The 25,242-nt window shown below is 45.5% G+C and overlaps 1 protein-coding gene across 2 annotated transcripts in view; it reads right to left on the bottom strand.

Annotated features, from left to right (window-relative positions):
* Positions 1-998: 998 nt before the first annotated feature.
* The window catches only part of LOC138288176 (zinc finger protein 546-like), a 689,754-nt gene continuing 665,510 nt past the window's right edge, over positions 999-25,242 (bottom strand). For both annotated transcript variants that reach the window (XM_069229499.1, XM_069229500.1), the window contains one exon: positions 999-3,116. In XM_069229499.1, the coding sequence (XP_069085600.1) occupies positions 2,110-3,116 (1,007 nt within the window). In that variant the 3' untranslated portion in view covers positions 999-2,109. The remainder of the gene's footprint in view (positions 3,117-25,242) is intronic.

Genomic DNA, 25,242 nt, shown 5'->3' with positions numbered 1-25,242 from the left:
TTGCCCTTTCCTGAGTGTCCGGAAGACCTTGAATGGGAAGAAGAGGACTTGGGGCTCCGGGAACAGTCCTGCGCCCTCCTTTTTGGCCAGGACGGAGACCTCCTTCGAGTCAGACTGCGGGCCATAAGCAGCTTTAGGGACCGCTGGCTCAAAGCCTTTTCGGCGCCATGGCCCAGCAGTCAGAGCATGACTTGGAGTCGTGGTTGTGCTCGAGACACCAAACGCAAACGAGATGGAGGTCTGCAACCAACATGGTAAGGTGACAGGACGGAGGCCCGTGAGCGTGGGTGGTGCCTAAATAGGTGACCTCAACATCACTTCCTGAGCCAATGACACCAGGCAGAGCTGAATGGAGCCACCTGATGGCAAACAAAAGGGGCATTTCTCAGCAAAAGTTTCTGGATCCAGCCGGACGCCTGGGAAAATCAAAGGTAAGGAATCCGCATCTAGAAGTCTCTATCAGATAGCTGCATTCACCATGTGCACTTTGGGGGACTTGTGTGTGCACCAACCACCAGTCTACAGGAAGGCAAAAAGCTGGCATTATTACATCTAAATCTTTTAACATATTCTTGGTGGGTTAGAAACTTGTTTGTCTAAACTCAACCAAATTTTGACGGATCCACCAAGAGCCTATTATTAAGGAGGCCTGAAGACCTACAGCAGGAGAAGACTCCACTGCCCAGTATCAGGGGTCCTGGCATAAGTTTTCTGGGCTTAAAAGAACTACACCAGCAGAATATGTTTACACTTTTCTAGAAATGACAGAGCAAGATGTCCTACTTAGCAATACTCAAACAGCTTTCAATAATTATTTGTACAGGCAGAAAACAACGGAAATAAAGTGGACCTTGTGAACCAAATACAGACAGATGCGTGGAAAAAACAGATACACTGTATATTACCCTACCATACCATACAAAGACTCCAGAACATGAAACCCTAGAGGGAACACGATTGTGCTGTTTTGATGGTCTTAACATAGGCTTAAATCTATCAGCATTTTAATCATTTTTTTTATTTAAATGGAGCTCAATAATTTCATTAAGTTACTTTGACATTACAAAATCTGCATTTGTCCATGTATTTTCTCATGTTTTATTGCAACTGGGCGGCATCTTGCATCACTGTATTTCTGCAGTGACTCTTCTGGATATATAATTTATCAAGCTGGGTTTCTCCTATTAAACACATCTAGAAAAGATAAAATAGATTCTTCAAACAAGAAGTGCTAAGGTGGGGCTCAACAGTCAGCACTTATTAAAGAAAATTATCTTCTGTACTTCTTCATAGAACAAATTCAGAGTGCATATGCGTGTATGCAGCATTTATGGCAAAGATTGAGGGTTCATTCTGTAGGTGCTATTGCCCCCAATACAATGAAGACTGTCAACATTTTGTTCCTTTTTATGTGCACTGGTGTTATAAGGAGTTTTTGTAACCATACAGAAATAGCTATCGTTTCCCCACATTAGATCTGTCATATGCCTATTCTCTTCTACCCTTCGTTCAGGGCACTAGAATAATGGTTGTGCTGCATTAATCTTTCAAGTGAACAGCAGGTTGTTTGCACTATGCCACAGTCTGATTATCTCTACTGTACACACAGAATCACATCTGCCATGCTCAGATTGGCAACATTCAGAGCAGATGAAATGACTGCCACATGGCATATCTCTGGTAGAAAGCCTGGAAAAAGCTTTAGAGTGATCACAGCTGAGAACTGCTTGAAACCAGTGCCACATCCACTGAATACAAAGGAAGATTTTTTGTGTACTATTTTATGTGATTGATGAGGGCTGGTAAATCATAAATCCTCCCACATCAAATCAATGCTCATAATTGTCATCAGTTACCACCTACAAAATGGGCTTTGATCTCATTCAAGCTGTGGTATGAATGAACCCCACTCTGGAATCAACAGGTTGTGAAAAATGTTTTACATTCACCTCTGACATTTCTTGCCAACACTCTTTACAGTACTTTCATTGTGCCCAATCACCACTTCTGCCTGAAGCCTGAACAAGGCCATGGGTGGTGGCACCACTACTCTACAGAGCTGATCTTTCCCTCTGGCTTGCTTTACTGCCCTAGATATTCGCTAGTTCATCACTGCCTTTGTTCCATACTTTGCTCTTCACCAATTACAACTGCTGCTATTTGACAGTCTTCTGCTTCTACAAACTCTTCTGCATACACCTCATGATGTATAATTATAATTGCAGGCTCCATGAAGGTCTTCACACATTCAGGTGCTGGTTCTGGGTGTTTCTCTCTTCTGTGGATCCGCTGGTGTGTGTTCAAGTTTGCTGACCAGCTGAAACTTTTCCCACAGTCACCACATACGTACGGTTTCTCCCCAGTGTGAGTTCTCTGGTGATTGATGAGATGGGAATTTTGAATGAAACACTTTCCACAATCACGACATGTATAGGGTTTTTCACCTGTGTGGATTCTTTGATGATTAATAAAATTGGTGTTATTACTGAATCTTTTGCCACAGTCTGCACATACATATGGTCTCTCTCCTGTGTGTATTCTGCGATGGTTAATAAGATGTGCATTTTGGCTGAAGCATCGCCCACATTCACTACATGCATAAGGCCGCTCCCCTGTATGGGTTCTTTGATGGTTAATGAGATGTGAGGTCTGACTAAAGCTTCGTCCACATTCAGTACAAATATACGGCCGCTCACCAGTGTGGGTCCTCTGATGGTTAATGAGATTTGTGTTGTTGATGAAAGTTTTAGTACATTTTGTACAAGCATAAGGCCTCAGTCCTGTGTGGGTCCGCTGATGATTGTTCAGAGTGGAGTTGTGACTAAAGCTTTTTCCACATTCAGTACATGTGAACGTTCTCTCTCCAGTATGTGTCTTTTGACGCTTGACAGGGGCAGGCACTTTGCTTACACCCTCACCTGCTGCAGAGGGATCAAGGCCATTTCCTGCAGACCGTTTCCGCTTTGTTCGAGTCTTAATTGTTTTTTTGCAAATTTCAGTATGCTCGGAACACTCAATTTCAATCTCCTCCATGGTACTCTCTATCATTTCCTGCTTGCCCAGGTCTTCAATGCATTGCTCATGGTTCACCTCACATATACTCAAAGGTTCAACTTCTGTTGGATTTAAAGAGAGCATGTAGATAGTTATTTTCAAGACAATAACATGCAAAAATAAATGACTGGAAATCTCTACAAGAAGACATTCAGTTTGAAGAAGTATGTGCAAGGATAAGACTGAAGGTACTCAGAACATTCAACAGTTACACCTATCTACAAGACCAGGCTGACCCTAAGTGTACTTTGTTGGGTACATTTCTGAAATTACCCATTTTCAGGCTTATATTGGGGAACATGATCTACCTGAAGCTCAGTAGCATGTTTTCTTCCTTGAGTAGGATACTCTCTGCCCCTTCTTGTTGTAACCAGGCACTGAATTTTAGTCTATACCGAGTATTGTTAAAGGTAACCTCTGTCACTAAGTAAGACAATGTTATGATTTTGCAATCATTAGTAATAAACAAAAGTGTCAGTGGTAGACTTCACTCAACAACAAACAAGTTACTTACCTTCAGTAACGCTTTATCTGGAAGATACTTGAGCTAGCTGCAGATTCCATACTTTAGAATCCTCCCCCAGACGAGAGACCGGATCCAGAAATGTTTTCCTATAGCACGTCTGGGCATCAGAAGAGAGTGTCCTGCACTCGGTCTCAACGTCATCCACTGGATGTGACGTTGACGGAGTCCACATAACCCCCATGTGGACATCAGTTTCTTCCATGACTATTTTCCGCTCCCAAAACGTGGAGCCACATATAGAAACTGGCTACTGGAACACTGTGCTAAATTAAGATGCCCTTGTGTCAATTCAGGATGTGAATTTCCATAACGAAATCTTTGAGACAAAAGAGGACTCAGTTTGCAGAGCAGGGAGGATGTGAGGGTCATCAAGGAATCTGCGGCTAGATCCTGTCTCTATCAGATAATGTGTTCCCAAAATTAAGTAATTTATTCATCTGATAGAGACATTTAGCCACAGATTCCTCACTTAAGAATCAGATACCACCCCTCTGAAGAGGGAGTGTGAACTGAGACCATTAAAATTCTCAAACTAGAACAAAACCGGTCTAGAACAAAAGGAAAAGACTGGACATTCATAATAATTTAGGTGAGCAATAACATACTCTACAACATAAAAACCTGTGGAAGTAACCACAGTTCAGGAACATCATCAGACATTAAAAAAGCATGGGAATAAAATTATCCCTATTAGGAGACAAATCTGTGCCAGAAGCCAACCAATGATATGAATATACAAATATCCGCACCCTTAACCACATGGACGCCAAGGACACAATGTTTACATCTGGTGACGTAACCATTACGTCCTGGGACCAGCCTTCAGGGGAAAGGCTAGCACTCCCCCCAAGGGCATCCCCCCAAGGCAGGGATGGAAGGGGAATCACTTCCCCTTCCACCCGACCCCCCCCACACCCCAGAGGCTGCTTCCAGCGTGGACTGGAATAGAAATGCTTTGCATTTCTCTTCTGATCAGGGGCTGGGGGCAGCAGAGGCATCAAAGGAAAGGAAAAACCTTTCCTTTGATGTCTCTTTGAGCTTTTCGCGATCGGGCAGCAGAAATGCCCACTAGACACGAGGGATTTTGTGTTTAGTTTAATGGTGAGTGTAATTGGCATGAAGGGAGTGACCCCTTGAGCAAGGGTTGCTCCCCAGGTGGAGGGTGTGGGGGGCATTTTTTAAAAGGCCTTTTCTCAGCCCTCTGGGGGCAGCCTATTTCTATTAGGCCGAGGGCAGAAGCCACTTAGGCACCAGGGATTGTGTGTGTGTGTGTGTGTGTGTATTTTGTTTGGGGGGGGGCAGCCACTTGGGCAAGGATCGCTCCCCATGGGGACAAATTACTGTTGGCCATTTCTGCACCCCTTGAGAGTAGATAGGCCTATTTTCGGAAGGCCCATCTGCCCCCAAGGCGTCAGAAAGCCCAACAGAGACTAGGGAAGAATGTTTTTTCAAAAGGAGGAGGTGGGGGTATAGCCATACCCCACCTCAAATAAATGGGGACAAAGTTGTTCTGCCCACCGGTGGGAAGGTGGGGCACTTACCCCGATCCACTTCCCAGGGAATAAAAAAAAAAAAAAAAAAAAATAGTGGGGTGGTGGCTACCAACCAGTATGGGCGTGGTTATGCCCCCACCTCAACTGAAGTGGGTAACAGTCTTTCAGCTCTACCCCGCACACTAAAAAATCTTATCCCAACAGCAAGCAAGAGGACATTTGATTATTTGGGGTTTTGGTTTTACATTTGGGCCATGAGAGCTTGTCTAACTCTCAAAATTGTCCCATTGGAATAGTGAGGGCTGCACTTTTTGGACTTTGGGACGCTGCCATCTAGAAAAATCTACGAGACCTCGACACATCTGAAAACTAAACATCTGGGTGATCCAGGGTGCTGTGCTTTACATGCAACCTGCACCATTTTCTTACCCAAAATGCCCTGCAAACCTCCAACTTTGCTTAAAATCACACATTTTTCCCCTCATTTTTGTGATGGAACCTTCCGTAACCCACAAAACTCCTACCTCCCAGCATTGTCGCATGTATACCAATAAAAATTCTGCCCTACTTGTCAGCCTAAAAATGTTTTTTTTCAAACTGCCCTTTTGGACCTGCTTTAGTTCCCCCTCAATTTCGACATATTTTTGGTTCTTCCCTGGCACAGGCACTTGGCCCACCTACACAAGTGAGGTATAATTTTTATCAGGAGACTGAGGGGAACAATGGGTGGTAGGAAGTTTGTCCTGGTGCCGTGATCCCACATAGAAATGTGGGACAAATGTGATGTTTTAGCAAAATCTGAGGTTTGCTGAGGATTCTGGGTAAGAAAACACTGAGGGATCCACGCAAGTCGCACCTCCCTGGACTCCCTCGGGTGCCTAGTTTTCAGAAATGACTGGGTTTTGGAGGTTTCCCAAGATGGCTGCTGAGCCCAGGACCAAAAACGCATCCCCCCCCAAAAAAAAAAACAGGGAGTTTTATATTTGATAATTTTGATGTGTCCACGTGGTGTTTTGGGGGCATTTCCTGTCGCTGGAACTAGGCCGACCCACACAAGTGAGGTACCATTTTTATTAGGAGACTTTTGGGAATGCTGGGTGGAAGGAAATTTGTAGCTCATCGCAGATTCCAGAACTTTCTATCACCGAAATGTGAGGAAAGTGCTTTTTTGTGCCAAATTTTGAGGTTGGCAAAGGATTTTGGGTAACAGAACCTGGTGAGAGCCCCACAAGTCACCCCATCCTGGATTCCCCTCGATGTCTAGTTTAAACAAATGCTCAGGTTTGATAGGTTTCCCTAGGTGCCGACTGAGCTAAAGGCCAAAATCCACAGCTAGGCACTTTCCAAAAAACACGTTGAATTTTATTGTATAAATGTGATTTGTCCATATTACGTATCCTGATGCGGGCACTTGGGCCTACCCACACAAGTAAGGTACCATTTTTATCTGGAGACTTGGGGGAACACAGAACAAGTGTTATTACCCTTCGTCTTTCTCTACATTTTGTCCTTCCAAATGTAAGACGGTGTGTAAAAAAGATGTCTATTTGAGAAATGCCCTGTAATTCACATGCTAGTGTGGGACCCCAGAATTCAGAGATGTGCAAATAACCACTGCATCTCAACACCTTATCTTGTGCCCATTTTGAAAATACAAACATTTCCTTGATACCTATTTTTCACTCTTTATATTTCACCAAATGAATTACTTTATACCCGGTATACAATGAAAACCCATTGCAAGGTGCAGCTCATTTATACTCTGGGTACCTAGGGTTCTTGATGAACCTACAAGTCTTATATACATCACCGCAACCAGAGGAGTCCAGCAGACGTAACAATATATTGCTTTAAAAACTCTACCACAGGTGGAAAAAGTTATAGAAGAAAACGTGGACAGATATGGCTCTTTTTTTTACCTCAATTTCAATATTTTTTTTATTTTAGCTGTTACTTTCTGTAGGAAAACCTTGAAGTATCTACACAAATGACCCCTTGCTGAATTCAGAATATTGTCTACGTTTCAGAAATGTTTAGCTGTCCGGGATCCAGCATTTGTTTCACACCCATTTCTGGCACTAACTGGAAAGTGGCTGAAAGCACAAGAAATAGTTAAAATGGGGTATGTCCCAGTAAAAGGCCACAATTGTGTTGAAAAATGTGGTTTCCTGATTCAAGTCTGCCTGTTCCTAAAAGCTGGGAAGATGGTGATTTTAGCACTGCAAACCCTTTGTTGATGCCATTTTCAGGGAAAACACCACACGCTTTCTTCTGTAGCCCTTTTTTTTAAAAAAAAATTGTTTTTAAAAACAAAATGTGTGCTGTATTTTGGCTGATTTCTTGGACTCCTCCAGGGGAATCCACAAACTCTGGGTACCACTAGAATCCCTAGGATGTTGGAAAAAAAGGCTGCAAATTTGGCATGGGTAGCTTGTGTGGACAAAACGTTATGAGGGCCTAAGAGCGAACTGCCCCAAATAGCCAAAAAAAGGCCTTGCACCTGAGGGGGGAAAAGGCCTGGCGGTGAAGGGGTTAATGGGATTCGAACCTATGCATGCTCAACCCCATTAGAAGTAAGCAAAGGACCACAGGAATAAAATACATAAAGACATTGAAAGCGTGGGGATAACGTTACCCATGACAGCAGGCTAATTTTGCCAAATGACCATATGAATGTAAATGTATTTACTTTTATAACCAGACCCAAACTGCATGTTCGATACCTGTGAAACACAGAGCAGCAGGTAATGCCACTGACCAATACCTCAATGCCATATCAAGACCTGTCCTAGCCAGAACTGCCCTGTAACAACACAGAGAAAGGTCTATCTCCTGTGGAGAAAGCATAAAGAACGTTCTATCAAAAAGAAGTCAAAGACAACAATCGTAACTACAGGCATAGAAGCAGTCCTTTCCCTAGGAAAATTACCTAGAGATGCTAAAAATACCTCTAGGATATCCCTAATATATATCCTGACATAGGGTAAAATAAATAAAAGCCTATGTACGAACTAAAGAAAATGTGTATATATATATGGATAAAAAAATGAATCCAAGTAATCAGTCAGAAAATACTGACATAACAGTATGGAAACTGTAGTGGGCATCATACCACTTAGGAAAGCAACAGCCAGAGTAATGCAAGCTGCCTGAGGCACCACTATTAAGCAATAATAGTATAAAGTTAAATACTATATTAAGTATGAAAAGGAAACCCTGATAGCCTAGCAAAAACCAAGGTTATTACATGACCTTAATGTATGACTAGAGACCCATCTACAGAAAAGGTTTCACATACGTAAACTGGAAAATGCAAAGGATTCTATGATAAAAAGAATCCAACTGATTTTGTATAATCCGTCTAGGGACAACACTCTGCAAAGTGTGAACCCAAATCATCAACAACTAGAGTCAGATGAATGAAGAATATAGTAGAATATAGTTGTCACGTAGAGCACCAATCCATTAATATAGAAATAAAAGTCTTATACAGAAAGTAGAATGTTCTGAAGCAAACACATATTCCCCTCATGTGCAAACGTATATGAACATCTTCACAGAGAAGAATAAGTACTCCATAGAGGGAAATTTCCTTCAGAAAATAAGGAAATCTTAAATAATAATGCAAAAGTGTCAAAACAATCCCTAAACAGTCAAGAATATTAAGTACTCTGTACAACAGATTGAAGAGAATCTATGGAGAGACTACGTCTCAATAGAGACTTATGAGAGCACAACATAATGTTAGGAAAATGAAAGAATAATGTTCAAAGGGCATATATAAACCAACAGTTGTCTAGACAAAGGTGTACAATAACCACCAAACACTAATGGCTGTAAGGTAGGACCTTAAGAGCAAAAATATATACGCTCTCATTATGACATTGGCGGCAAATGCCGCCTACCGCCACGGCGACAGCCCCAAGCATACCGTCGCCGTGGCTACCAGCTGCCAACCGCATTATGACCGTCGGCAGAACTCTGCCAGAAGGCTGGTGGAATTCCGTCTACGGTCATGGCGGCGGACAGCAGTAAGGTGGCGCTGCTGCCAGCAGCAGCGCCACGCCAGCAAAACACCACCTACTGTATCATGTTCCATGATACGGCCTGGTGGTGTTTTGCTGGAGGATGGCGCTACGCTGCTGCTGGCAGCAGCGCCGCATCCCGTCTCCTACCGGAGGACCCCCTGCAAGCAGGTAAGTCGGGTTTTCCAACAGGAGGGGGGGTGTTGTGTGTGTGTGTGTGTCTGTTTTTGTATGCATGCATGCGGGTGTGAATCGCATGGAATGTGTGTGTGAATGACTGAATGTGAGTGTACGTGTCTGTTGTGTGTTCTGAATGCGTGTGTGCGACAATGTATGTTAGTGTGTGTTGGGTTGTGTGGGTATGTATGTGTGCATGTGTGTGTGTGTGTATGTGTGCACGTGTGGATGTTGGGGGGGTTGGGAGGGGGAAGATTCTGAGGAGGTGGGTGGGGGAGACCCCTATCAGTGTCAGAGAAGGAATTTTCTGGCACTGATATTGCCTACCACCATATTTTTCGCTGCAGTCAGATTGCCGCGAAAGCCATGGCGGTAGGCGGGGTCATAATGCAGCCCGGCAGCTGTTACCACCCTGGCGGACGGAGTGGTACATTGGTGGTTTGGCTTGAGCCAAACCGCCAATGTCATAATTTGGGAAAAGGTACCACCAGCCTGTTGGCAGTACCTTTCCCCAAATTACCGCCGTCCGCCAGGGTCGTAATGACCCCCACAGTGTCTTAAGGCTCATAAGATGAAAACCTTCTGGTTTACAAAGCACTAAATCTAACAGAAGTAGAAAACTTTTACTACAAATCCTAAGTAATCTCATCTATCACTGAAATGTAAAGCAAGTACCAGGGGTAAAAGCAGAACCCACACAAACTAATGATGCTGCCTACAAGCTACCTTCTTTGAAAATACAAGAAAGACTTTTGGAACAGACACCCTCAGGACTGTCCTATCCCATCAATGGGACATCATTCTATTGATGAACACCATAAATGAAGCATAAGGTCACACAAATACAATACATAAACACTCTTATCAAAAGGTAAATCATATATACACTGAGGCTCCCATGGAGTTACAAATATCAAAAGTATCATATAAGGAATACTAAACCTTATGAATAATTGATATAGTAAATCAGTGAAATAAAACTACACAAGAGTGTAACTCTGTAGCCACCAATGAGGGTTAAATAGAGCACAAGCTGAGTAATCTCAGCTCAGCATATATGTATTTATAAATGCTCACCATCACATACCAAAGATACTCCACCTAGAGTAAGGTAGATACCATAAAGGTATCAACTCTTAAGCTCTTCTTCAGAGTAAAGAAAACTCAGGTATCAATGAAGAACCAAACAGAAATAAACAGCTGTCATCGACGGACCTGAAGTAGATAGTACCCACTTCTGCACCAAGCTGTAAATAATAATAATGAAGGCCACTTATCGTGGGATATAATTTAAAGAGTATAACTCCACTTAATAAAAGTCCTTCGCAATAGATGTACCTATAATTTCCTTACTATCCTAACAGACTGGAGCTAAGGATCATGACAAAACATGTAAAGAAGCACAAGGTTAGCTAAATAACCATAAAACACCTGCATCAAGCAGAAATACTAAACTGGGTGTCACAAGATGAAATACATATTCCAACTAAATTATGTATAAATAAATAGTTATTTCCTCACAAGTTGGAAAGAAAGAATCCAACCAGAACATTCAAAGATATATATAGGTGGCTTTGTCACGCAGACCAGCTCAAAATTGCTGTAAAGCTGAATCAGCATGTACACCAAATAAATGTACACCATCAAACGGCATATCTTGCATGCTATTCTGTACGGTCTCTAAAAATCCAGACTGATGCAGCCATGTATGTCTGCTCTGCGCAAATGACTGAGCCATAGCTCTACTCGTGGAATTGGTAGTGTCCATACCACATTTAGTGGTAAATTTAGCTGCTTCCTGGCCATCTTCTACCACCTGCAGGAGTTCACTCCTGGCTCCCTTTTGAAGAGAAGGCAGCAGATGCACCACTGAGTCCCATAAAGCATGAGAAAATCTGTACAGAACACATGCCATTTTTAACAACCTCAATGCAGAACTTACGGAAGAGAATACAGGGAGTGCAGAATTATTAGGCAAGTTGTATTTTTGAGGATTAATTTTATTATTGAACAACAGCCATGTTCTCAATGAACCCCAAAAACTCATTAATATCAAAGCTGAATATTTTTGGAAGTAGTTTGTAGTTTGTTTTTAGTTTTAGCTATGTTAGGGGGATATCTGTGTGTGCAGGTGACTATTACTGTGCATAATTATTAGGCAACTTAACAAAAAAAAATATATACCCATTTCAATTATTTATTATTACCAGTGAAACCAATATAACATCTCAACATTCACAAATATACATTTCTGACATTCAAAAACAAAACAAAAACAAATCAGTGACCAATATAGCCACCTTTCTTTGCAAGGACACTCAAAAGCCTGCCATCCATGGATTCTGTCAGTGTTTTGATCTGTTCACCATCAACATTGCGTGCAGCAGCAACCACAGCCTCCCAGACACTGTTCAGAGAGGTGTACTGTTTTCCCTCCTTGTAAATCTCACTTTTGATGATGGACCACAGGTTCTCAATGGGGTTCAGATCAGGTGAACAAGGAGGCCATGTCATTAGATTTCCTTCTTTTATACCCTTTCTTGCCAGCCACGCTGTGGAGTACTTGGACGCGTGTGATGGAGCATTGTCCTGCATGAAAATCATGTTTTTCTTGAAGGATGCAGACTTCTTCCTGTACCACTGCTTGAAGAAGGTGTCTTCCAGGAACTGGCAGCAGGACTGGGAGTTGAGCTTGACTCCATCCTCAACCCGAAAAGGCCCCACAAGCTCATCTTTGATGATACCAGCCCAAACCAGTACTCCACCTCCACCTTGCTGGCATCTGAGTCGGACTGGAGCTCTCTGCCCTTTACCAATCCAGCCACGGGCCCATCCATCTGGCCCATCAAGACTCACTCTCATTTCATCAGTCCATAAAACCTTAGAAAAATCAGTCTTGAGATATTTCTTGGCCCAGTCTTGACGTTTCAGCTTGTGTGTCTTGTTCAGTGGTGGTCGTCTTTCAGCCTTTCTTACCTTGGCCATGTCTCTGAGTATTGCACACCTTGTGCTTTTGGGCACTCCAGTGATGTTGCAGCTCTGAAATATGGCCAAACTGGTGGCAAGTGGCATCGTGGCAGCTGCACGCTTGACTTTTCTCAGTTCATGGGCAGTTATTTTGCGCCTTGGTTTTTCCACACGCTTCTTGCGACCCTGTTGACTATTTTGAATGAAACGCTTGATTGTTCGATGATCACGCTTCAGAAGCTTTGCAATTTTAAGAGTGCTGCATCCCTCTGCAAGATATCTCACTATTTTTGACTTTTCTGAGCCTGTCAAGTCCTTCTTTTGACCCATTTTGCCAAAGGAAAGGAAGTTGCCTAATAATTATGCACACCTGATATAGGGTGTTGATGTCATTAGACCACACCCCTTCTCATTACAGAGATGCACATCACCTAATATGCTTAATTGGTAGTAGGCTTTCGAGCCTATACAGCTTGGAGTAAGACAACATGCATAAAGAGGATGATGTGGTCAAAATACTCATTTGCCTAATAATTCTGCACTCCCTGTAGATTTCTCCAGTTTTATAGCCATCAGGACTTTTTATTTGGTGGAACCAAGGGAAGGACACTAGGGTCCAGCGAACCAAAGTAGCCTAGACCACCAGTCCCTTTGTGGTGGGATGTCCCAAAAGACAAATGGGTCTCCAGGGGTGGTTCGATGCATATGGGCTATAGTCCGGTCAACTGGAGCTCCCGTTACTGGTTTTTGCCGAAGCTCCTAACAAAAGGTTATATAGAGACTCGTAATAAGGAAGTAAAAGTTCCACTCCCATCTCACCCTGGTGAAGAATATCCACTAAAGAGTCTGTGGATAATTCCACAGAAGGAAGCTGCCAATCTATACTACCGCTGCTTTCTTTAATACCTCAGCATGAGAGGAATTCACCTCTGTTGCAATACCAGGGGGAGAAAGTAGATCAGAAACTGGAGAGGACTCAAGTCTGCTAGCCTAAACCCAGTTCAGTCAGCCAATTTTCCTCCAAAGGAGGCAGGACAGCACTGTACAAAGGGTTTTGCCCCAAATTCTCCCCTTCGCTCTCAAAACTATGTTTCCATGGGAAAACAGTAATGGGTTGTATAGGGATAGATGGAGAATTGTCTAAAGTGGACTGTTCTATTGGTGCCGCATCCGATGCTGTCCGTCGTCGTATCAATGTCGGAAAGGGTAATGGGCTCAGCACCACCAACATCATTGGCTGACCTGGTGCAAAATCTGGTAACCCCAAGGTGCTGTGCACCGACACTGGTTTGAATCCAATAACGGATTCAGAGGGCCCAAACGTCACAGAAGGCGAACAAACTAGTGAGTAAACAATCACAGCACCTCTCACCTCCTTGGGGCTAGAAAGCACCCAAGAGGGATGCTGATGCCCAAAGATTCCATGCAGGGAATTATAATATTCCAGCATTTGGGCTGCAGTCGCCTGGTTCCAGGAAATTTGGAGAGGCGCTGGATGGACTTGTGCTCTTCAGCCTAAGGTTGGGGAGGCAGCTGAAGGAGGCTGGCTCAGTATATGGGGTACACCTATGGTGTGGCACCCTATACTGAGTCTAGGCAACCCTTGGTGATAGTGATTTATTTCCCAGATAACAAAAGCTCTCCAGAGGTAGCTGAGGTGAGCAGCTCAGGCTTATCAAGGAGGGGTGTAAAGCACTTACAATACCACAATAGTCAGTCAATGATGTTCACACAAGAAAGAACCACACCAAGTGGTGCAAAAATAAAATGTTATTCTTTATCATAACACTGGTAGTATCGTAACATTGGTATATCTCCACTTGGACACACAGAAACTATACTTTAAAACAAATAGGAAAAGCATAAAAGTACATGGGATCAAATGGGGGTGGAGGTAAACCATACACTAAGAAAGTGGTATAATAATGGAGGTGTACAACCAAGTTAAGTGTGTTAGGATCCCAGGGGCTGGGGAAGTACCAAATTACCCAAGGTAAGTAACAGAAATCCCCCAGTCGCCTGTGTGCAGAGGTGTTATCTAACCGGGCATCCCATACGCTAATACAGGATCATCAGGATCACATTTTCAGGATCCAAGACCCTTCCCTGAGGAAGGTTCGATAGTGCCCCCACTCGTGAATACCCAGAAGAGTGGGGTACCTATGCCAGGGGGCCCGGGTGCATAGGGGTGAAGTGATGGCAGAAACCCTTGTTGGAGTCAATGGGAGCCTCGTTTGCTCAGCTGCTGTCACAACAAGTTACCATGGTCGATGGAACCAAAGTCAGAATCCTGACAAGAAGAACCTGAAAAAGAAGTGGACAGTCTCTAGCCCAGTGGCTCCCAACTTGTGGTCCGGGGACCCTTGGGGGTCCGCAAAGCCTTTTCAGGGGGTCAGCGACTGCTTAGAAAATTAAATAATATTAACATATTAGGTCCCCAGCTTTAAATAATGACTCAGTCGGGGGTCCCAGGATTCAAATTATGATTCAGTGGGGGTTCCCAATAATAATAAAGTGGGGGTCCACAGAAGTCAAAAGTTGAGAACCACTGGTCTAGACCACTCAGAGATGTCCAGAAGGTGTAGGTAGGTAATGCCCATCCTTCTTACAGAGAAGTTCCTGCAGGTTGGTGAAGAAAGAAGTCGAGCTGAGGAGTCCAGGTGATGCAGGAAGATCCTTGGAGTGACCCACGAGCTGTCCCACGTCAGTCACAGATTGCAAAGGGGTCAGTGAACAGCAGAGCCACCAACAAGCATTGGCAAAAGCAAGAAGAAGCTGCAGGGAAATTTGCAGGATTTTGAGGAGCAGCGACTTGACCCTTGGAAAGGAGTCAGGGCTGGCCCTCAGCAAGCAGCAGAGCCAGCAGGAATTGTTGACGCCACCACGAGGACCCACCGGCAGCAGGCACAGGGAGTCCTCAGCAGCACAACAAAGAAGGGGTCCAACGCCACAGGAGTTGCAGGGATGTCGACATTCTTGGAGTTGCAAGGTGCTGGAGGCCGGGCCTTAGTGGAGCTCGAAGGTCTTCTGAAGGAAGAGTCAACAAGCCTTGGTAAAAGCAACAGACGCAGTGCACAGGGGTTCCGTCTCAGTGGCTACAGCAAGGACCCACCGTCTCCCAAGTTGGAAAGAAGACAAGTTGAACCTGGAGAGGGCCACCGAACCACCACCTGTGTAGCAGAGCCTGGCGGTGTGCATGGGACAGCAGGATCCACCAGCCAGTCATTGTCGTTAAGATGCCTACAGGTGCAGGGGAATGACTCCTTCACTCCAAGGGAGACTCCTTCTTGCTTCCTGATGCCCAGAGTCCTTGTACCTGTAGGATGCACAGCCACGGAGGATGCAGAATTCTTGTAGGAGCCAGAGAAACAATGTTGTAGTGGGAGCCCTCCAAACTAGATAAAAGTCTTGTTTTGGTTCCTAAGGCAGACCAGCAGCAGTTCCAGAGGCCAGGTTGCAGAAGTGTCTTGCAGAGAGTTAATTGTAGAGTCTTGCTCGACGAATCTGGGGACTCACCCTCAGGGGAGCCCTTAAGTAACACTAAAAGTGGGTTGGACACCATCTGCCGTGACCCACCTATCAGAGGTGACAGGGACGTCATCAAGCTGGCTTAACCAGTCAGATGTTCCCAGGGGCCTCGACTATCTTGTTTCCAAGATTGCAGAATCAAGCAGTCACCTGGCAGATCTCTGTGTACCTCCCTAGGGAACGAGGTGGACAGGGGAGTGGTCACTCCCCTGTCCTTTGTGTAGTTTCGCACCAGAGCAGGAACCAAAGGTTCCTGTACTGGAGCAAACTGGCTTATGTAAGGAGGGCACCAAATGTGCCCTTCAAGGCAGTCTGGTGGCGCTCAGAGGCAACCCCACCCCAGCTCAGAGAAGTGGTCACACCTCTCTATTACAGGATATCCTTTGTTCTGCCTTCTCCCACTCAAGTTAGGTTCATCAGCAGGAGGGCAGAACAGTGTCTAGGGTCGGTGACAGTAGCACAGGTTTGCATGCAGACCATGCAAAGCTGTATAGGTAGATATGAGGTATCCAGTGAGGAACCCCCACAGTAAATGGTATCATGCAACTAACACTGGAATCGGTGTAGTTGCATGATTCCAACATGTTTGATAACAAACATGCCTAGGTTCAGAGAAGCCATTATGTAGTTGGACCACTTGTGTCCACTACATACCTTAGGATGGCTTCCCTGCACTTAGAAAGCCCAGAGAATGGAGTCGGGGGAGGGGGTTTTAAGGGTACCACTGCTTGTGCAGTGGTACCCTGACACTCAGGGCCATGCACCATGGCCTTGGGCTGAAGGGCCTACCAGAGGGGTGATTTACAGGGTCTTAGTGCAGTGGCACGATATAAGGCAAGCCTTATACCTAAAATGAAATGTGAATGCATCAATTCACGCAGGTTGCAATGGCAAGCCTGCAGACACAGTTTTCATGGGCTCCCATGGGTGGCATAATACATGCAGCAGCCCATGGGAGGACCTTGGGTAACAATGCCCCTGGGTGGATAAGTGCCATTTACTAGAGACGTACAGGGATTCTCTAGTATGCCATTGGTGGGAGAATGAATCACTTACCAAGTAAATTTTAGTGGAGAGAGTACCGACACTGGGGTCCTGGTTAGCAGGATCCCAGTGCACTACAGTCTAAACACACTGACATCAGGCAGGAAGTGGGGGTTACCATGTCATAAAGATCCTACTTTCAGATCCTACTTTCCTACCGCGGCATTGGAAACTATCTTACGTTTTTAACAACTCTTGTTCAAAGTCTCCTTTGCTGTTGACGGAGAGGGCTCACATGAATGGCTCCTTGATTAGTCTCTGGACTCCGACGAGGTGTGTCGACGATGCTTTGTCTCTGATTATCGTGCCGCCAGAATTTTCATGCAATGCCTTCAGCCGACGATGACAGGAACCGCGCTCTTTGTAGTCATGGTGTAGTCACTCCAAGCCACCACATACAAATGGCGTGAGGATCTGTGACTGACATTTGTCTGCCACAAGATCCACAGGGCTTAAACTCAGAAGACATCGTAAAAAGCAGACTGTTTCCCCAAATTACTGTCGAGATGGCCTAAAAACAGCCCCCTTACCACTCCAGATCTGCGTTGTAAGCGCAGAAAAGAAGAAAGTGACATCAGCAAGGGAGTTATATGGATTCCATTGATGTCACATCCAGTGGATGACATTGATATGGTGTTGCGAGACACCCTCTTCCGATGCACAGATGTACTATGGGAAAAAGTTTCCGGGTCTAGTCTCGCGTCTGGTGGAGTATTCTTAAGTATGAAATCTGCGGCTAGGTGTCAGATACAAAGATTACCTTCAAGTATCACCTTTTTATAATCTCTAATTTCCATGGGTAGAGCTCATGGAATTGTGAATGTTTACCTTGGTGTGAAAATGCAGATTTAACTGTAGATGTCTCAAGTGGCTAGGTTACTACATGGAGGGCTGTATATATGCACCACAGTCACGTTTTACACCTATAAGACAGAGCAAGCTAATGCAGTAAAATAATCTGTCAGCATTATATGCAAATATTAACTTTATGGTTCTCTCATACCTCTTATCACAAACATGACAATAAATGGAAATGGAAGACAAGCTTGAAAGTCTGATGGATTCAGATTGGGAAATACATTTTTAGTTGAGAGACATAATTCTACCTGCCTTCTACCAACTAGAGCTTCTTCATCTGAGGTTTATGTTTTAGCAACTTGTACAAATTTCCAAAGATAGCAGGGTAGTAGAATGTGTAGAACGCAGTGCAACACCTGTTTTTAATTATGTAAAGCTTGTGTATTTCTCATTTTACTTACAAAATAATGTGATTATATTTACCCTTTCTAAAACTCATGTTTGCTGGTGGAGGTAGCAGGCACTTAGCAGATGAACAAGTTACATAACTCTGGTAAACCTCTTTCTGGGGATATTCTAACCACAGATTCCTAATGTTTAGAATATTTGACAGGCATCAGACTGGACATGTTGTTTTAGAAATCCTCCTGTGTGATGCTTGGTGGTAACATGCAGCTCTGCGCTAGAAGTGTTCTGCTCCAGAAATGATGAAGCAGAACTGTATATAAGCTACACCGCTGTACACCGACATCAGTTTCTCGATTGATGTTTTCTGCGCCCTCAGACACAGAACATTTTCAAATTGTCGGTACTGGTGTGCAGACCTCTAACTTGGGACAATTTAGATGTTAAAATTAGGACACTCCACAGAACAGGAGATGGAAGGTCTTTGAGAAATGTGCAGTTAGAATATTCACCAGAAAGAGCATTGCTGAAAGCAAGTAACTTGTTCCTCTGATGGATACATCTAGCCAGAGTTCCCTCATTTTCAGAATTAATACCAAAGTAGTGTTTTCCAAAGGTGGAGGGTCTGTGGAGTGGGCTCAGACCAAAAAGTCCTGCAGGACCGGGGTAGCAAAATGTGCTTCCTTTAGAATCTGGCTGGCAAGGCAATAGTGTCTCAACAACCTGTGCACCGAAAACTGTGTTGCAGCCTGACAGATGTCAAAAATTTGTTTCAATGCAGCGGTAGCTACATTTGCCCAGGTGGAATGGGCTCTCAGACCTTGCAGTGGCTTCTTTTTGAGCAATGGGCAGCAGAGTTTAATGCAGAAGTCTATCCACCTCAACAGAGTACTCTTCTGCTCAGCCTTCCCTTTCTTCACCCTGGAGAACCCCACACGTTCACTGTCTACCTGATGGTCCTTGGTACAATTGATATAGAAGCTTAACATTCTTCTGGAGTTTAACTGATGGAGCCACTCCTCCTCTTTTGAGGGGGTGAGGTGGGGCAAAGAACACTGTGAGAGTGATCGACTGCCCAACTTAGAAAGGAGCCATAACTTTCGCAAGAAGTCCGCCCAATTATTCAGCAGCAGCTAGTCTGGAAAAAAGATGTAGAATGGTTGGACCAACAGGACATGGAATTCTCTTACAGGGTGAGCTGGTGTGATAACGACAGTCACAAGATGCAAGTAGCAACTGCACATTGGCTTAAAAGGACTACACATGAAAAAATGTCAAAGTCAAGTTAAGGGCCCAAGACAAGGGAATGTATGTCAAACCTTTAATTTAATAAACTGCATCACAAAAGGTGATATAAACAAGGACAGTAGGTCCAGTAAATACCAAAAGGCTGAAAAAGCTGACAATTACCCTTTTATACTGCCCACTGCAAGGTCCTATTTGGCCACAGATAAATTGAACAATAAAACATTAATCAGTTTGGGTTGTAAAGGGTCTTTCTTGTGGAGTCCACACTAGGCATCAAAACTGTCTTAGTGCCCGGCGTAAATGGAATTCCTAAACTGACGCCTGACAGCAAGGGTGGCATATACAACCTGGTAGATCGAATGCAGTCAACTGTAGCTGCTCCATTTCTGCACCCAGAATTCTGCACAAGTTCAGGATGATCCCTGAACAGCAACATGATAAGGAGAAAGACATTCATTGCTCAGAAGCTTCGGATACCACACTCTCATGGCCCAATAATGAGCCACTAAGATGACTTTTAGACTGTTGTTCTTGACCTTCTTCAAGACTAAGGGCAAGAGAGGCTGAGGCAGGAAGGCGTACAAGAGTCCTGTTCTACACTGCAGCCGGAAATGTCTCTTTAGCAAGAGTTTTGTGGGAGCTACAAGGCACAAATGTTTTGACACTGCACATTCTTGGCAGTGACAAAAATATCTAGCCAGGGTTCACCCCCTCAGTCAGAAGATGCACAGTGCCACCTCAGGATATAGATGCCACTGTAATCCACCAAGAGTTACCGGCTGAGCCTGTCCGCCCTAGCAATCAAGGATCCCTGCAGCTGGTTCACAATCAGGGAGATGCTCTCACATTTCAACCAACTCCAGTGGGGCTGGGCCTGTTGGCACAGAACCTATGACTCCTTTCCACCCTGCTCATTGTAGTATATCATGGTGGTAGTGTTGACCTTGAGGACTTCTACCAGGATTCCCCTTGGCGGACAGCAGGAGGCCTCCGACACCAGTGAATGGATTACAGCTCCACTGTCTCCCGTGGGAGACTAGAGTCCTCTGATATATACCTCCCCAGATGACCTCTCCAAACTCAGCACTGAAGCACACATCACTACAATCAGCTATGGGTGAGGAAGGGAGAGAGGTCTACTGCTGGTCCAACTGCAGATCATATACAGTTGTCTCCAAAACCTGGATTGCATCTGACTTGTTGCCTTGATGTTGGGTCCACTGGGACTTCACACTCCACTGCACAGCCTGCATATGCCACATGGTGTATGTAGTAAGCTGGCTCTGTATATACTATATCAAAATGAGATATAGTGTGCAGGGTATCCCAGAGGCTTAATAGAGGCTAAAGTAGATAACACTAATGCTCTCTTTTGGGGTAGTGTGGTTGAGCAATAAGGCTTATCAGAGGGTAGTGCAAAGCATTTGTTGTACACACACAGAAAATAGAAGAAGCACATCCCATGACAAACACCCACCACCAGCAACACAGGGCCGCCCGGGTGCAGAGGTCAGAGTCGAGTACATTTAATGTGGGCACCTATGGAGACAGGGGTTACTTGGAATCAGGCCTGTCTGCAAGTAGGTACCCGCGACTCGGAGGGCAGACCAGGGGGGTTTGAGGAAGCACTGGAGGGGCCCAAGTAGGTACCAAATACACACCTCAGCGGCACAGGGGCGGGGTGCCAACAGGATGTCGGGTTTCCAATGCTGGTCTATGAGGAGACCCCGGAGGTCACTCAGAAGCTGCATGTGAGGTCTGGGGGGGTGGGGTGTCTCGGGCACACCACTGGACGGAAAGGGAGGAAGGCCGCCTGCTGAACGATAAAGGCACCGGGGTTGGTTTCTCCAAGGCCTGGGGGCTGCAGGTGCAGTGTGTTCTTAGGCATTGGATATCTTCGTCCGGAGCTTTGCGGTCAGGGGGTCCTCTGGATTCCCTCTGCAAGCAACGTCGTGGAGGGGTGGAGAGGTCAACCCAGGGTGGGCACTTGCTCGCTATCGCCTTGGGACCCTCTCTTGCTCAGTGAATCACCTAGACACGGGCTGTGGGCATCGGGTGCACAGGGGTCAAGACTGACGCATCTGGGGTGAAGTGGGAGTCCTTGGTTGTAGGTTTCTTCAGACAGAGCCACTGTCCTCTGGAGTTCTTTGCCCTTCTGGGTGCTGGGCAGTCCTCTGGAGTTGGCAGAGGTCGCTGGGCCCGCTAGATGCGTCACTGGTCTTTTTGCAGGTTCTCTGAAGCAGGAAACAGGCCGGTGCTGGAGCCAAAGCAGTTGTCTTCCTTCTTCTCTGCTGGGGTTTCAGCTTAGCAGTCTTTCTTCTTCTTGTAAGTCTCCAGGAATCTGGTGAGCTGGGTTCAGGGAGGCCCTTAAATCCTAGATTTAGGGGCATGTTAGGGGTCAGGGGCCTCTGGGGAGGGGGGCGCATTCCTATCCCTATTGGTCCCTGTCCTCCAAACAAAGATGGAGGATTCTGCAGGGAGGGGGTCACCTCAGCTCTGGACCACTGAGAGGGTGGGTCCTGGTTGGGGTGGTCACTCCTCCCTGTTTTCCCTGTTTTTCCCGCCGTTCTTGCTGCCAAAAGTAGGGCTTTGTCTTAGGGATACCCCCTGTATGAACATACAGGGGGTATCCCTAAGATAGCCTCTTTTTGCATTTTTCAATAAATCCTATACTGGCATCAGTGTGGGTTTATTGTGCTGAGAAGTTTGATACCACTCTTCCCAGTATTCAGCGAAGCCATTATGGTGCTGTGTAGTTCGTAATGACAAACTCACAGACCATATACTCAATATGGCTACACTGCACTTACAATGTCTAAGAATAGACGTAGGCACTGTAGGGGCATATTGCTCATGCAGCTATGCCCTCACCTGTGGTATAGTGCACCCTGCCTTAGGGCTGTAAGGTCTGCTAGAGATGTGAATTACTCATGCCACAGGCAGTGGTTTGTGGGCATGGCACTCTGAGAGGGGTGCCATGTTGACTTTGTCTTTTTCTCCCCACCAGCACACACAGGGTGGCATAATGCATGCTACAGCCCTTAGAGACCTGCCCTGGCCACAGGGCCCTTGGTACCATGGGTACCTTTTTACAAGGGACATAACTGTGTGCCAGGGTTGTGCCAATTTTGGAAACAAAGGTACAGTTTTAAGGAAAGAACACTAGGGCGGGGCCTGGTTAGCAGGGTTCCAACCCACTTTCAATGAAAGTTGGCTTCAACTGTAGGCAAAAAGTGGGGGGTAACCATGCCAACAGTGGCACTTTCCTACAACATGGTAACCCAGCGGTCACAGCTTTGGCTCTGGTAGAATGATACTGCAGCCCTCAGGGCATTGCTTTTTGGCCACGTGTAGCAAACTTTAATACAAAGAATGACCCATCGGGAGATGGTCCGGTTCTGCACAGCCCAACCTTTCTTCACACCAACATACCCTACGAAGAGTTGGTTTCCCACCTGGAACTCTTATGTGCAATCAAGATAGAATGACAATGCCCTTTTTGGGTCCAGGCAGTGGAGTAGCTCCTCCTCTTTAGAGGGATGTAACAGTGCATAATAAGTGGGAAAAGTGACAAACTGTCCCACATGAAATGGTGTCACCACTTTCTGGAGGAAAGAGGACCTAGTTCGAAGCACCAGTTTGTCTGGAAAAACAGACAAGTAGGGAGGACTGGATGATAAAGCCTAAGGCTCACTCATCCTCGGGCAGATGTTACTGCCACAAGAAATGCTGTTTTGATCATGAGCAACCGGAGGGGACAATTATGAAGAGGATAGAAAGGACCACAGATCAGGAATGTGAGGACCAAGTTAAGGTCCCAATGAGGCATAACAAAAGGAGAAGGGGGAAACATATGTACAAGACCCTTTAGAAATCTATTTACAATAGGGGACTTTAAATAAGGAGGGTTGATCAGGCAGCTGCAAGAAGGCAGACAGAGCAGAAAGGTATCCCTTCAGAGTGTCGAAAGTAGAGCCATGCTGAGCGTGGATAAGAATAAAAAGAACATTCGAAAGGGGAGCAGAGAGCGAACCAATTGACTTTTCTGTACACCATATTACAAATTTCTTCCACAGGCAGGTGTATACTGTCTTGTTAGGACTCCTGACAGCCAAAATAACATTGCAAACTTGGGAAAGGAAGGCCAAAAGCTGTCAGCGGTCACTGCTCAATCTCCACGCAAGAAGGCATAGAGTTGACACGTTAAGGTGGACGGCCCTTGCCTGCTGCTGAAACAGAAGATCCTCCCGAAGAGGCAGCCTGATCTGAGGACTGATGCCCATGTGCACAAAGCTTGGGATACCACACTTTCCATGCCCAGTCTGGAGCCACAAGGATGACTTTGGCCTGGTAGTTCCTGATCTTCTTGAGAACTCTGGGCAGGAGTGGTATAGGAGGAAAGGCGCACAGGAGGCCTGAGCTTAACTTGAGACAAAAAGCGTCTCCGAGCAAGAGCCACCTTGATCTAACCAAGGCTCTCCCCACTGCTGAAAGAGTCCTTGTGCCACCTACGAGTGCAGACACCACTCATGATCCGCTAGGTATCGACGGCTGAGTTTGTCTGCCCTGGCATTCAGAGAACCTGTCAGGTTTTGAACCACCTGGGTTATGTCCTGCTGTTCCAGCCAAGTCCAAAGACGCAGGGCCTCTTGAGAAAGAGTCAAAGATTCCACATAGTCCTACTTGTTGCAGCACCACATTGCAGTGGTGATGTCTTTGAACACCTGCACTATCTTCCTGTTGACAATAGGAAACGATGCCTTCAATGCTAGTCGGATCACCCAGAGCTCCAATAAACTGATATGGAGTCTGGATTCTGCCAGAGACCAGAGGCCTCTGATCTCCACCTCTCCCAGATGGCCGCCCCATACCAGAAGTGGCGCATCTCTCACTACTGTAAACTCCGGTTGGGGAAGGGAGAAGAGTCTGCTTCTGACCCAATCGTGGCTCACTTACCACCACTGCAGATCTTTTGCAGTTCCCTCTGAGATCTGAACCATGTCGGGGATATTTCCCTGATGCTGTGCCCATTGGAACTTCAGGTCTTATTGCAGAGCCCTCATATGCCATGTAGTATGTTTTACTAACAGGATGCAAGAAGCCATGAGGCTCAGCAGCATCAGAGTCTGTCTCACCGAAATCCAGGATAAAGGCCGAAATGTTGGTATCATAACATGAATATCCTGGACTTGGTGCTCGGAAGGATAGGCCCGAAACTGCACCGTGTCCAGAACGCCTCAGATGAAAGGGAGCATCTGAGAAGGAGTCAGATGTGACTTCAGCATGTTTACGGTGAACCCTAGTAAATGCAGGAGTTCTTTGTAGTCTGAAGGTGGGTGACGAAGCCTTCAACAGCCAGTCATCAAAGCAGAGGAAGACTGAAACCCCTAACCTGCGCTGATGCGTTGCGACAACTGCATTCCCTTTGGTGAACACCTGAGGGGTGCTGGTAAGGCCGAAGGGGAGCATGATAGACTGAAAGTGCTCTTGGCCCATCTTGAACGCAGGTAACAGGATGGGGTTATGGAAATACGCATCTTGGAAGTCCAACGTCAACATCCAGTCTCCTTGGTCTCGGGCAGACAAGACCTGAGCCAGAGTGAGTATTTTGAATTTCTCCTGTTGGAGGAAGAGGTAGAGTACCGCAAATCCAGAATAGGGCAAAGGCCCTTGTTTTTTTGGGGTATCAGAAAGTAGCAGGAATAACAATCACTGCCTACTTCTGATATCAGGTCCCTTTCTATGTCTCCCTTAGCCCAGAGAGCGGTAACTTCATCACAGAATAAAACTAAGTGATCCTCCATCAGCCATACTTTTGACAGAAGAATTGGGGAGGGAAAGACTGGAAGGGGAGGGAATAACCCTTCTGTATGATCTGCAAGACCCATTTGTCTTATGTTATGGTCTGCCAGTGAGTGAGATGAAATTGAATCCTCCTTCCAATGAGGTGAGTTCTGACTGGCACCGTAGGCAGAGC

Source organism: Pleurodeles waltl, chromosome 4_1 (genome assembly GCF_031143425.1).
Source record: "Pleurodeles waltl isolate 20211129_DDA chromosome 4_1, aPleWal1.hap1.20221129, whole genome shotgun sequence".
In the NCBI taxonomy this organism is placed as follows: Eukaryota; Metazoa; Chordata; class Amphibia; order Caudata; family Salamandridae; genus Pleurodeles; species Pleurodeles waltl.
The sequence above is the reverse complement of the archived record's forward strand: the minus strand, read 5'-3'. Positions and strand labels throughout refer to the sequence as shown.